Genomic DNA, 11,486 nt, shown 5'->3' with positions numbered 1-11,486 from the left:
TTTTGAGCATAAAATACAGTAAAGCACTATTTGTTTGTAATTTTATTGCAACAACAATTGCACGAGGCTAAAGAAAGGATAAGAAAACCTATTTACAAAGAGGATGAGGAGTAGTGGCATGGTGGCAGAATGGGGACAAAAAAGTGACAATACCACATCCAAATTGTGGTTTTGGAGTCCTCGGGCTTCACAATCTCTCACACACACACACACACACACACTTGTAGAATTGAAAACAGCAAGTGACAGATCCATCAAACATTCAGTCCAGTGTTTCCCCAAGGAGACATTTGCTTGCAACACTTTCAGTCTGTCATCTCTTCAAGCTGCTACTGATGGCTTTTTATCAAATGGCATGTACAAAAAAAAAAAAAAAACTTTTTTTTCCGTCTTTATGGTCCCTCCCTAGTAAATATTGGGGATTTTTTTTTGGTATGGGGGGAAAAAAAAGTCTTTAAGGCACACAAACTTACCTGCTCTTGTTTGGGTATGTATGGCAAGGTGGTCGCAATTACTGCAACGACCACATTGGAAAAAATCAACACATTCACACGGAACATAGAAAATACTTAACTGGTGCACAAACTGATGAAAATGTTGGGACTATGAATTAAAAGGCACGTTTTTTTAACTTCAGGTGCGTTCACATTTGTCATGTTTTCTTAAAATGAACTATGGTGCACCAAACGGGCGGACCGAGACTTCATTAAAACAAGGCTTGTCGTCGTTTGGTCACATGACAAAAACACAGGCGTGAAACTTTTCTCAACTGAACCACAAGTGTGAACGCAACCAAAATGAGGGAAAAAAATCGGGCACCTTTCTTTCAAGCGTGACGTCGAGCACGTTGCTCGTTCATAGTTTGGTCTAACTTGCACGTTCCTCGGCTTCCGTCCGTTGGGGTCGTCAGCCCGGGCTCGCCAACAGGACCCTGACAGGAAGCAGAGTTAATGCCCCCCCCCGGCTGCCCCTCCCCCGGTTCAGTTCATTAACGAGGAGAGAACTACGCTACCTCTGAACGATGTCGCTGATCTCTTTAAGGGAGGACAGCAGCTTACTGAAGTCCTGCTGCGCGTTGGCGCCCCCGGAGGCGGCGGGGCAGATCTGCAGCTCGCGCAGGCTGCTCTCCAGCTTGTTGATGGCCTCGCGGAAGGCGAACTTGTTCCGCATCTGCTGGATGGAGTCCACGTAGCTCACGCAGTACTTGGACAGGTTCTTGCCGGCCTCCAGCACGGCACTGTGGCTGCCCGTCTGCTCCGAGTTGCGGCCGATGGCGGCGCGCAGCCGCTCGGCGCCCTCCAACACCATCTCACGCGTCACCGCCGAGTTGGGCGTGCGTTCCGAGGCCTGGCGCGGCGCCGTCTTGCGGAGAGAGCGGCGGGTGTTCACCAGGGGGATGAAGGCGGTGGGCGGGCCCGCCTCGCCCCCCAGGGAGCTGTTCAGCGAGGTGGAGGTCTTGAGCGGTTGAGGTTTGGAGTTGCAGCCCAGGGGAAGCTTCTTGGGGGCCTCGCTGAGGGGCGAGCGCCCTTGCTCACTGGCCGGTTGGGGGTCGGAGGCGGACGGGAGGCCTTTAACTCGGCTATCTGATGAGGGGGAGGGGAGGTCCTGGGTGGGGCTGCGGGAGGTCCTGCCTGTTTTGGCGTTGGCGGGCGGCGGAGGAGGAGCCGGTTTGGGTTTCTGGAACTTCCCCCTCTCTCGGACAGAGTCCACAGTGTGCTTGTTTCTGCGGGCCCTACACTCGTCCCCGGCGGCCCCCAAAGCGGGGAAGACGCTGGGCTTGAGGAGCTCGGCGTGCAGAGCGCTTGTCTTGGAGTTCTCCAGTCCCGCCAGCGCCGGCCTCCTGACCACTTTGGGGGTCAGCGCCTGGGGACTGGACCCAGGACTTTCAGCGTCTTTGGACAAGTCCGCCGTCTCCTCCGTCTTTTTGGGCAGACGTGGCGGCGGGGTCAGAGTTCCCATCCGAGGGCCGGCGTCCCCTTTCTCGCCGGTCCTCTTGCGGGGGAGAGCCGGTTTCCCGCCAAAGGTCCCGGAGTCAAAGTGGCGATGCCCCGGGTCCCGCGGCAGCGTGACCGATCGCCACTCGGTGCCGTCCGAGCCGGCGGGGAGACTCGACGACCAGAAAAAGCGTTTGGAGTTCGTCATGACTTCTTCCTCTGCCTTGCCCAGAGGTCCGGGCACAGCGGGCGCCCCCTTCTTCCTGGGAAACAAGGGCCCGGGGTAGGTGGGCGCTCCGTTGGTGATGCCCCCTGCCCCGTTGTTGCCCAGGAACCTGGAGGAGTCTAGTGCGTGGGTGCCGTCGTTAACGTTCGACGTCCCGCCGTTGTTAACGCAGTCGCCATCCCGGGGGTCCGGACCCCGCCGGTCGGCATGGATGTCCATCTCTCGGAAAGACGAGCTGCGTTTGGGCGGAGCCGGCGCGTTCTTCTTCTTCTTCTTGATGAGGTTCAGGAAGCCGCTGCCTCGGGTCTTGTCCTTGTCTTTGGGCAGCAGGCGGTCGTCCTCGTTCAGGTTGCCGTCCAGGAGGGGGCGCTCTTTCCTGGGCAGCATGGGGGACGACACCGCGGCGTCTTGGTCCAGGGGGTCTGAGGGACAAGGGGCAGAGGATCCATGTGACAACCCTGTGACATCACCACAAAGGTGCAAGGAGCTTTCACCTGGACTATCTCCATCCCGGTTGTCCGTGTTTTTGCAGCGGAGGCGGAGGGACTTGGTGGTCCTGGTCTTGGTGGGCAACTCGGGGGCCTGCTGAATGGGGCCAAGCGTCACCTTCTTGCCTTTCTTCCCCAACTCCTTTTCCACCTCTGGAAAACACACGTGAAGGTGAAGAAGCGACACCAGAGTAAGACATGGAGAGTTTCACCAACCGTCTGAGATGCTGGACTCCTGGAACATGGTCTCGAAGGCCTGGTGGGTTTCAGCAAAAGACGGTCGCTCTAAAGGGTTCCACTGCCAACCTGCCGCAAGAACAAGTCTTTAGAACGAGAAGCTGAGGGTTTGGCCTCGCTCCGACTCACAGGCCCTCATCAGCTCGTAGACTTTCTCCGGGCATCCCTCGGGGCGGTCCATGCGGTAGTCCTTCTCCAGCAGCTCGTACACCTGGGACAGGTCGATGCCCGGGTACGGCGACATCCCATAGGTGGCGATCTCCCACAGCAACACGCCGAACGCTACACGGATGGAGAGTTTTGCTATTGTGATGATGCATTCTCACAAATATTACACAATAAATATTACAATATTTTATTGGGTATGTAAATACCCCAAAATATATCAAAATATTACACAAATATTGCTATATTTTATTGGGTATGTAAATACCCAAACATATATCATAATATTACAATATTTTATTAGGTATGTAAATACTCAAACATATATAATATTATTACACAATAAATATTAAGATATTTTATTGGGTATTTAAATACCCCAAAATATATCATAATATTACACAATAAATGTTACAACATTTTATTGTGTATGTAAATACCTCAAAATATATCAAAATATAACACAAATATTGCGATATTTTAATGGGTATGTAAATACCAAACATATCATAATATTACATAAAAAATATTACAATGTTTTATTAGGTATGTAAACACCCTCAAAAATATCATATTACACAATAAATATTAAGATATTATATTGGGTATTCAAATACCCCAAAATATATCAAAATATTACACAAATATTGCGATATTTTATTGGGTAAGTAAATACCCCCAAAAATATATTACACAATAAATATTACGATATTTTATTGGGTATGTAAATACCTCAAAATATATCAAAATATTACACAAATATTGCGATATTTTATTGGGTATGTAAATATCCAAACATATATCATAATATTAAATAAATAATATTACAATATTTTATTAGGTATGTAAATACTCAAACATATATCATAATATTGCACTATAAATATTAAGATATTTTATTGGGTATTTAAATACCCCAAAATATATCATAATATTACACAATAAATATTACAATATTTTATTGTGTATGTAAATACCTCAAAATATATCACAATATTACACAAATATTGCGATATTTTATTGGGTATGTAAATATCCAAACATATGTCATAATATTAAATAAATAATATTACAATATTTTAATAGGTATGTAAATACTCAAACATATATCATAATATTACACAATAAATATTAAGATATTTTATTGGGTATTTAAATACCCCAAAATATATCATAATATTACACAATAAATATTACAATATTTTATTGTGTATGTAAATACCTCAAAATATATCACAATATTACACAAATATTGCGATATTTTATTGGGTATGTAAATATCCAAACATATATCATAATATTAAATACATAATATTACAATATTTTAATAGGTATGTAAATACTCAAACATACCGGTATATCATAATATTACACAATAAATATTAAGATATTTTATTGGGTATTTAAATACCCCAAAATATATCATAATATTACACAATAAATATTACAATATTTTATTGTGTATGTAAATACCTCAAAATATATCAAAATATTACACAAATATTGCGATATTTTATTGGGTATGTAAATATCCAAACATATATCATAATATTACATTAAAAATATTACAATATTTTATTAGGTATGTAAATACTCAAACATATATCATAAAATTACACAATAAATATTAAGATATTTTATTGGGTATTTAAATACCCCTAAATATATCATAATATTACATAATAAAAATTACAATATTTTATTGGGTATGTAAATACCCCAAAATATATCATAATATTAAACAAATATTAAGATATTTTATTGGGTATGTAAATACCCAAAAATGTATTGTGAAATTACACAATAAATATTAGAATATTTTTTGGTTATTTAAATACCCCAAAATATATAATAATATTTATTGTTTTCACAGGAGGCTGCAATATATATTGTGATACAGGTTTGAGGCCATATGGATCATTCCCAATACTTACCCCAGACGTCAGACTTGATGGAGAACTTGTTGTAGGCCAGACTCTCTGGAGCCGTCCACTTGATGGGGAACTTGGCCCCAGCGTGGGCCGTGTAGGTGTCCCCCGTCATCAGCCTGCTCAGGCCAAAGTCGGCGACCTTCACCAGGTGGTTCTCCCCGACCAGGCAGTTGCGGGCGGCCAGGTCCCTGCAGCAGGACAGACAGTAAGTGAAAGTGAGGGACAGGCTTTTAAGAAGGTGCTTTCTGCATGCTGGATTTACGAACCTCTTCTTCCCTTTCTTGTACAAACTTGTCCATTTACGGACCAGAGAACAAATAAAAATATGCGTTGGTGTACAAACCTTGTCTCAGTGTACGAACATTTTTCATCAACCCATTGTGTGCCTGCAGGGCAACCATTTATTGCCATTGGCTACTATAGGCTACTGTATTAACTGCTATATTTTGTGCTTTTTAAGCGGGTTTTTTTTTAGCTTTAGACAACAATGTTCAAGTTTTGCTAGCTGAATATGAGTCCAAAGAACGCAATGGACAAGCAATGTGTGGTTTGAAACATTCAGGATGTATCCACAGTGTTGTCGACACCTCCTGCCCCTCCGTCCCGCTGCACGCCAAGAAGATTAACAAACAAGGTAAAGAGTATTTAACTTTTTATTCCTGCTCATTGGAGCGACCTGGCTGTTAAAGTTAAGTTGTGTAAGGAGTTTAGTGATTTTAAACTATGAGTGCACCACAAGGCAAGTGACAGTGTGTGCGTGTCAGCAGGGCAGCTGTTTATAAGGACAGTTCAGCTAGTTGTATGCTTTAGAGCTCCTGCCTCGAAAGAAAATAATGTTTGCCTTGGTGCCCTAAAATATGAGCCCTCCTTTAAGGCAACACTTGCCTTGACCGTAAAAAGTACAAATTTGAGGCCTGTATACATACATATACATACTGTATATACATATACAGTATACACACATACAGTATACACACATACTGTATATATATATATACATATATATATATATATATATATATATATATATATACACACATATATATATATATATATACATTAGAGATGTCCGATAAAGGCTTTTTTGCCGATATCCGATATTGTCCAACTCTTAATTACAGATTCCGATATCAACCGATACCGATATATACAGTCGTGGAATTAACACATTATTATGCCTAATTTTGTTGTGATGCCCCGCTGGATGCATTAAACAACGTAACAAAGTTTTCCAAAATAAATCAACTCAAATTATGGAAAAAAATGCCAACATGGCACTGCCATATTTATTATTGAAGTCACAAAGTGCATTATTTTTTTTAACATGCCTCAAAACAACAGCTTGGAATTTGGGACATGCTCTCCCTGAGAGAGCATGAGGAGGTTGAGGTGGGCAGGGTTAGGGGTGGGGCGGGGTTGAAGTGGGGGGGGTTAAGGGGTAGGGGGGGGGTATATTGCAGCGTCCCGGAAGAGTTAGTGCTGCAAGGGGTTCTGGGTATTTGTTCTGTTGTGTTTATGTTGTGTTACGGTGCGGATGTTCTCCCGAAATGTGTTTGTCATTCTTGTTTGGTGTGGGTTCACATTTGTCATTCTTGTTTGGTGTGGGTTCACAGTGTGGCGCATATTTGTAACAGTGCTAAAGTTATTTATACGGTCACCCTCAGTGTGACCTGTATGGCTGTTGACCAAGTATGCTTTGCATTCACTTGTGTGTGTGAAAAGTCGTAGATATTATGTGATTGGGCCGGCACGCAAAGGCAGTGCCTTTAAGGTTTATTGGCGCTCTGTACTTCTCCCTACGTCCGTGTACACAGCGGCGTTTTAAAAAGTCATAAATTTTACTTTTTGAAACCGATACCGATAATTTCCGATATTACATTTTAAAGCATTTATCGGCCGATAATATCGGCAGTCCGATATTATCGGACATCCCTAATATACATACACATAAAAAGTCTCAAAGGGCTGCAAATAAATATACATGCACACAAATAAAGATGCTGATGCTCACCTGTGTATAAAGTTCTTTTTCTCCAGGTACTCCATGGCGGAGGAGATCTGCGTGGCCATGTAGAGAAGCACCACGGCGTTCACCTCCTCCCTGTTGCACTCCCTCAGGTAGTCCAGCAGGTTGCCGTGCGTCATGAACTCTGTGATGATGTAGAACGGAGGCTCCCGCGTGCACACACCCAAGAGTTGGACCAGGTTGGGATGTTTGATTTCTTTCATCACAGCCGCCTCCTTAAGGAACTCCTCCACCTCCATGGTGTCTTCCTGCAGTGAGGGAGAGCCATGAAGAGACCACTTGTAGTTCTCACCCTCAACCACCCGATGGCAGCACATGCCAACAAAACAACACGTTGGACCTGCAACATTGCCTGTCCCCCACTCACCTTCAGAGTCTTGACGGCCACAGTGAGGTTGTACTTCTTCCACACGCCCTCGTACACCTCTCCGTACTGGCCCCCGCCCAGCTTGTGCTTCATGGTGATGTCGGTGCGCTCCATCTCCCACTTGTCGTAGTTGGGCGACACGCCGTAGATGGTGGGCTTGTTGCGCTTGGGCGCCGGGTAGTGCAGCGTGGTTATGAGGCCGTCGGCCACAGTGGAGTGGTGGTGCACCAGCTCGGCCAGCGTGTTGAAGCGGCTCTCCGAGGAGACGTACAGCTAAAGGAGGAAGAGGTTGATGTTTAATAAAAAAAAACATTTTTTAAATAGACACGGTCTGACTGAACTGTAACCTTGCCAAGGTAAATAGTGTCGCTGTCAACCTGTGTGCCACATTTTTGATTTTTGTAAACGATTAAAAAAACTTTTATAAAATTACAGGACGAAGAAACACACCGAACAACAGCTTTTAATACCATAAACATCATCACTGTATGTTTTCAAAGGTGGCGTTCAAGTCAAAAGTGGCAAATAAAACCATCAAATTTCAAACAGTCGTCCTCCTATGACAGAAGTGCTCTGCCTTTATTAGCAAAAACCCCAATCAAAGATCCTCTAATTCAGTGTTTTTTAACCACTGTTAAAGATACAGTCTGGTGTGCCATGGCCCATGGGAAATTATCTAATTTCACATATTTGGGTTAAAAAATTTTTTTGCAAACCAGTAATTATAGTCTGCAAATGATGTGTTGTTGTTGTTGAGTGTCGGTGCTGTCTAGAGCTCGGCAGAGTAACCGTGTAATACTCTTCCATATCAGTAGGTGGCAGCCGGTAGCAACCGTATTTTTCGGACTATAAATCGCAGTTTTTTTCATAGTTTGGCCGGGGGTGTGACTTATACTCAGGAGCGACTTATGTGTGAAATTATTAACACATTACCGTAAAATATCAAATAATATTATTTAGCTCATTCACGCAAGAGACTAGACGTATAAGATTTCATGGGATTTAGTGATTAGGAGTGACAGATTGTTTGGTAAACGTATAGCATGTTCTATATGTTATAGTTATTTGAATGACTCTTACCATAATATGTTACGTTAACATACCAGGCACGTTCTCAGTTGGTTATTTATGCGTCATATAACGTACACTTATTCAGCCTGTTGTTCACTATTCTTTATTTATTTTAAATTGCCTTTCAAATGTCTATTCTTGGTGTTGGGTTTTATCAAATAAATTTCCCCAAAAAATGCGACTTATACTCCAGTTCGACTTATATATGTTTTTTTTCTTCTTTATTATGCATTTTCGGCCAGTGCGTCTTATACTCCGGAGCGACTTATACTCCGAAAAATACGGTCATTGCTTTGTAAATGCAAGTAAAAAGGTTTCTTATGCTAATACCAAAAATAAACAAAAGGTGAGTGCCCTTAAGAAAAGGCATTGAAGTTTAGGGAAGGCTATGCAGAATGAAACTAAAACTGAACTGGCTACAAAGTAAACAAAAACAGAATGCTGGACGACAGCAAAAACTTACTGTGTAGCAAAGACGGCGTCCACAATGTACATCCGAACATGACATGACAATCAACAATGTCCTACAAAGAAGGATAAAAACAACTGAAATATTCTTGATTGCAAAAACAAAGTAGATGCGGGAAATATAAGACATGAAACTGCTACAAGAAAATACCAAAAAAAGAGAAAAAGCCACCAAATAGGAGCGCAAGACAAGAACTAAAACACTACACACAGGAAAACAGCAAAAAAATCTAAATAAGTCATGGCGTGATGTGACAGGTGGTGACAGTACACCTACTTTGAGACAAGAGCTATATTGATGCATGGTTGGTTATGCTTTAAAGTCATATCCAACAATTGCGACAATGACTTTTTACTGTCAACTGAGTTTATGATTTCTGCTGGTGGTGTGCCTCCGGATTTTTTCAACGCAAAAAATGTATCCCTGCAGACTGTATTGATATATCATATATATATTGTATTTTTTATGTTGATTTAATTTTTTTTAAAAAAATTTAAAAAAACATTTTTTTTAATTATTTCTTGCGCGGCCCGGTACCAATCGGTCCGCGGACCGGTACCGGGCCACGGACCGGTGATTGGGCACCACTGCTCTATGGGACAGAATGACTGATGTTTTGAAGGACTTACTACAAATATGAAAGTTAAAGATCCTCTATATCAGAGGTCTTTAACACTTTTTCTAAAATATATTTCTTTTTATTCCCACTAGAAATTTCCCACAAAATATAAATGTCTTCTGATACACAATATTTTTAAAATAGTGGAATGACCACCCTACTCACTGTGCCTTGCAGGTTTGAAATAAAAACATGAATAAATAATTAGAATATTATAATTATGTTAGCATAGCTAGAAATTAGCACGCTAGTTGCCAGTTAGCTGTTAGCGGTGCCAAACTGTATTACTTGAATATCTTAGATTAACATAATCACAAGGTACCTTTAGGACCATTTTAATTTAAAAACACAATTTTATTACAGGTTTACCGTCCGTCTCTTTATCAGTTTGCGGGTACCGTACTCAGCCTGGAAAATGTTGAAGACTCCTGCTCTATACGACAGGAGTGCTTTGCAGTTTTTTAGAAATGCACTAATAATAGATCCTCTAAATCAGCGCTCCTTAACCTTTTTGACCTCGGGGCCCAACTTTTCCACTACATAGAGGCCCGAATTAGTAATCTTACTCTTGATTTTAACCATATTCAGTAATTATATTTGACCTACTTAAAGTTTACATTGTGTGTTTATCACAAATATTATCAAGGCTCAGGTCAGGCCGGTTACAAAAATAAATACTAATCAAATATACTGCAAAATAAGGAACTCATAAAAATAGATAAATATATGTCTATAGGATTGTGCTAAAATAAATACATTCTCACTAAATTAATAAATAATAGTGATTAAATAAACTGTCAATACAATTTAAGTGCAAATGAAAATACAGCTTCGCCACTTTAGTCATTGTTTTTGCACTTCTGTATGACTTTAGCTCCGGACTTCTTCTGTTTGAGATTGTCATTACTGCCACAAGTGGTGGAAAAATGTATTACAACTGAGTATCGCTGCGACCCATACGGACCGCAGCCGAGAAAGAGATATTTTTTGGCGGCCCTCTGGAGGGTGCTTGCGGCCCATATGGTTAAGAAAAACTGCGCTAAATGACAGGAACAATGTGTTTAATGAATCCATGTGAATACTCATCAGATATCCCCTAAATGACACTGTTTTAAAGACCTACTTAGTGTACTGCAGACATTTTAGTCAAAGATCCTTTATGTAGCAGAGTGCTTTGCAGTCTATAGAACTGTACTGCGAAAACACTGATCAAAGATCCTCTTAATGACAAAAATCCCTCCATGTTTATGGAATTGTGTACAAAAATGTGAATAAAAAATCCTTTAAATCAGTGGTGGGACGGTTTCGTATGGGGATGCAAAGAAATGTTATGGTTTATCTTCTGGGCATCTTATTTACGGTAAGGTAGCTGCTCTGTATAACAGGGTCACTTTCCATCCATCCATTTTCTACCGCATGTCCCTTTCGGGGTCGCGGGGGGTGCTGCAGCCTATCTCAGCTACATTCGGGCAGAAGGCGGGGTACACCCTGGACAAGTCGCCACCTCATCGCAGGATAGACACAGATAGACAGACAACATTCACACACTCGGGTCAATTTAGTGTTGTCAATCAACCTATCCCCAGGTGCATGTCTTTGGAGGTGGGAGGAAGCCGGAGTACCCGGAGGAGAACATGCAAACTCCACACAGAAAGATCCCGATCGCAGGATCGAACCCAGGACCTTCGTATTGTGAGGCAGACGCACTTTGCTGTTTTTAAAGACTTACTGCAAAAATGCAAACTAAAGCCGCATCTTCTATTTGACAATGGCAGTTTTTAGATATGTGCAACAAATCTCTGCATTTTTTTTAAAGAATCAGCTGTAAAAATACTAGTCAAGGATCCTTTATATCGCAACTGTTTTATGGCTTTATTTCTAAGAGTTTTCTGACGTTTTAGGGACCTGCTGCATCTTTTGCTTTTTCTTTGGGGGTTTTTTTAGACACTTTTT

General features: G+C 42.0%; 1 protein-coding gene across 3 annotated transcripts in view; it reads right to left on the bottom strand.

Moving 5' to 3' along the window:
• Positions 1-11: 11 nt before the first annotated feature.
• abl1 (c-abl oncogene 1, non-receptor tyrosine kinase) overlaps positions 12-11,486 on the bottom strand; it is a 76,682-nt gene continuing 65,207 nt past the window's right edge. The window contains exons 5-12 of one of the 3 annotated variants that reach the window (XM_062032230.1): positions 7,375-7,647; positions 6,993-7,255; positions 4,985-5,169; positions 3,015-3,167; positions 2,865-2,954; positions 2,655-2,801; positions 1,013-2,582; positions 15-931 (exon numbers count right to left, since the gene is read on the bottom strand). In XM_062032230.1, coding sequence (XP_061888214.1) covers positions 907-931; positions 1,013-2,582; positions 2,655-2,801; positions 2,865-2,954; positions 3,015-3,167; positions 4,985-5,169; positions 6,993-7,255; positions 7,375-7,647 — 2,706 coding nt within the window. In that variant the 3' untranslated portion in view covers positions 15-906. Of the gene's footprint in view, positions 2,802-2,864; positions 2,955-3,014; positions 3,168-4,984; positions 5,170-6,992; positions 7,256-7,374; positions 7,648-11,486 lie in introns of all 3 variants that reach the window. The other 2 variants (XM_062032229.1, XM_062032227.1) reach the window with 2 other exon arrangements.

Source organism: Entelurus aequoreus, linkage group LG21 (genome assembly GCF_033978785.1).
Source record: "Entelurus aequoreus isolate RoL-2023_Sb linkage group LG21, RoL_Eaeq_v1.1, whole genome shotgun sequence".
NCBI classification, from domain to species: Eukaryota; Metazoa; Chordata; class Actinopteri; order Syngnathiformes; family Syngnathidae; genus Entelurus; species Entelurus aequoreus.
The sequence above is the reverse complement of the archived record's forward strand: the minus strand, read 5'-3'. Positions and strand labels throughout refer to the sequence as shown.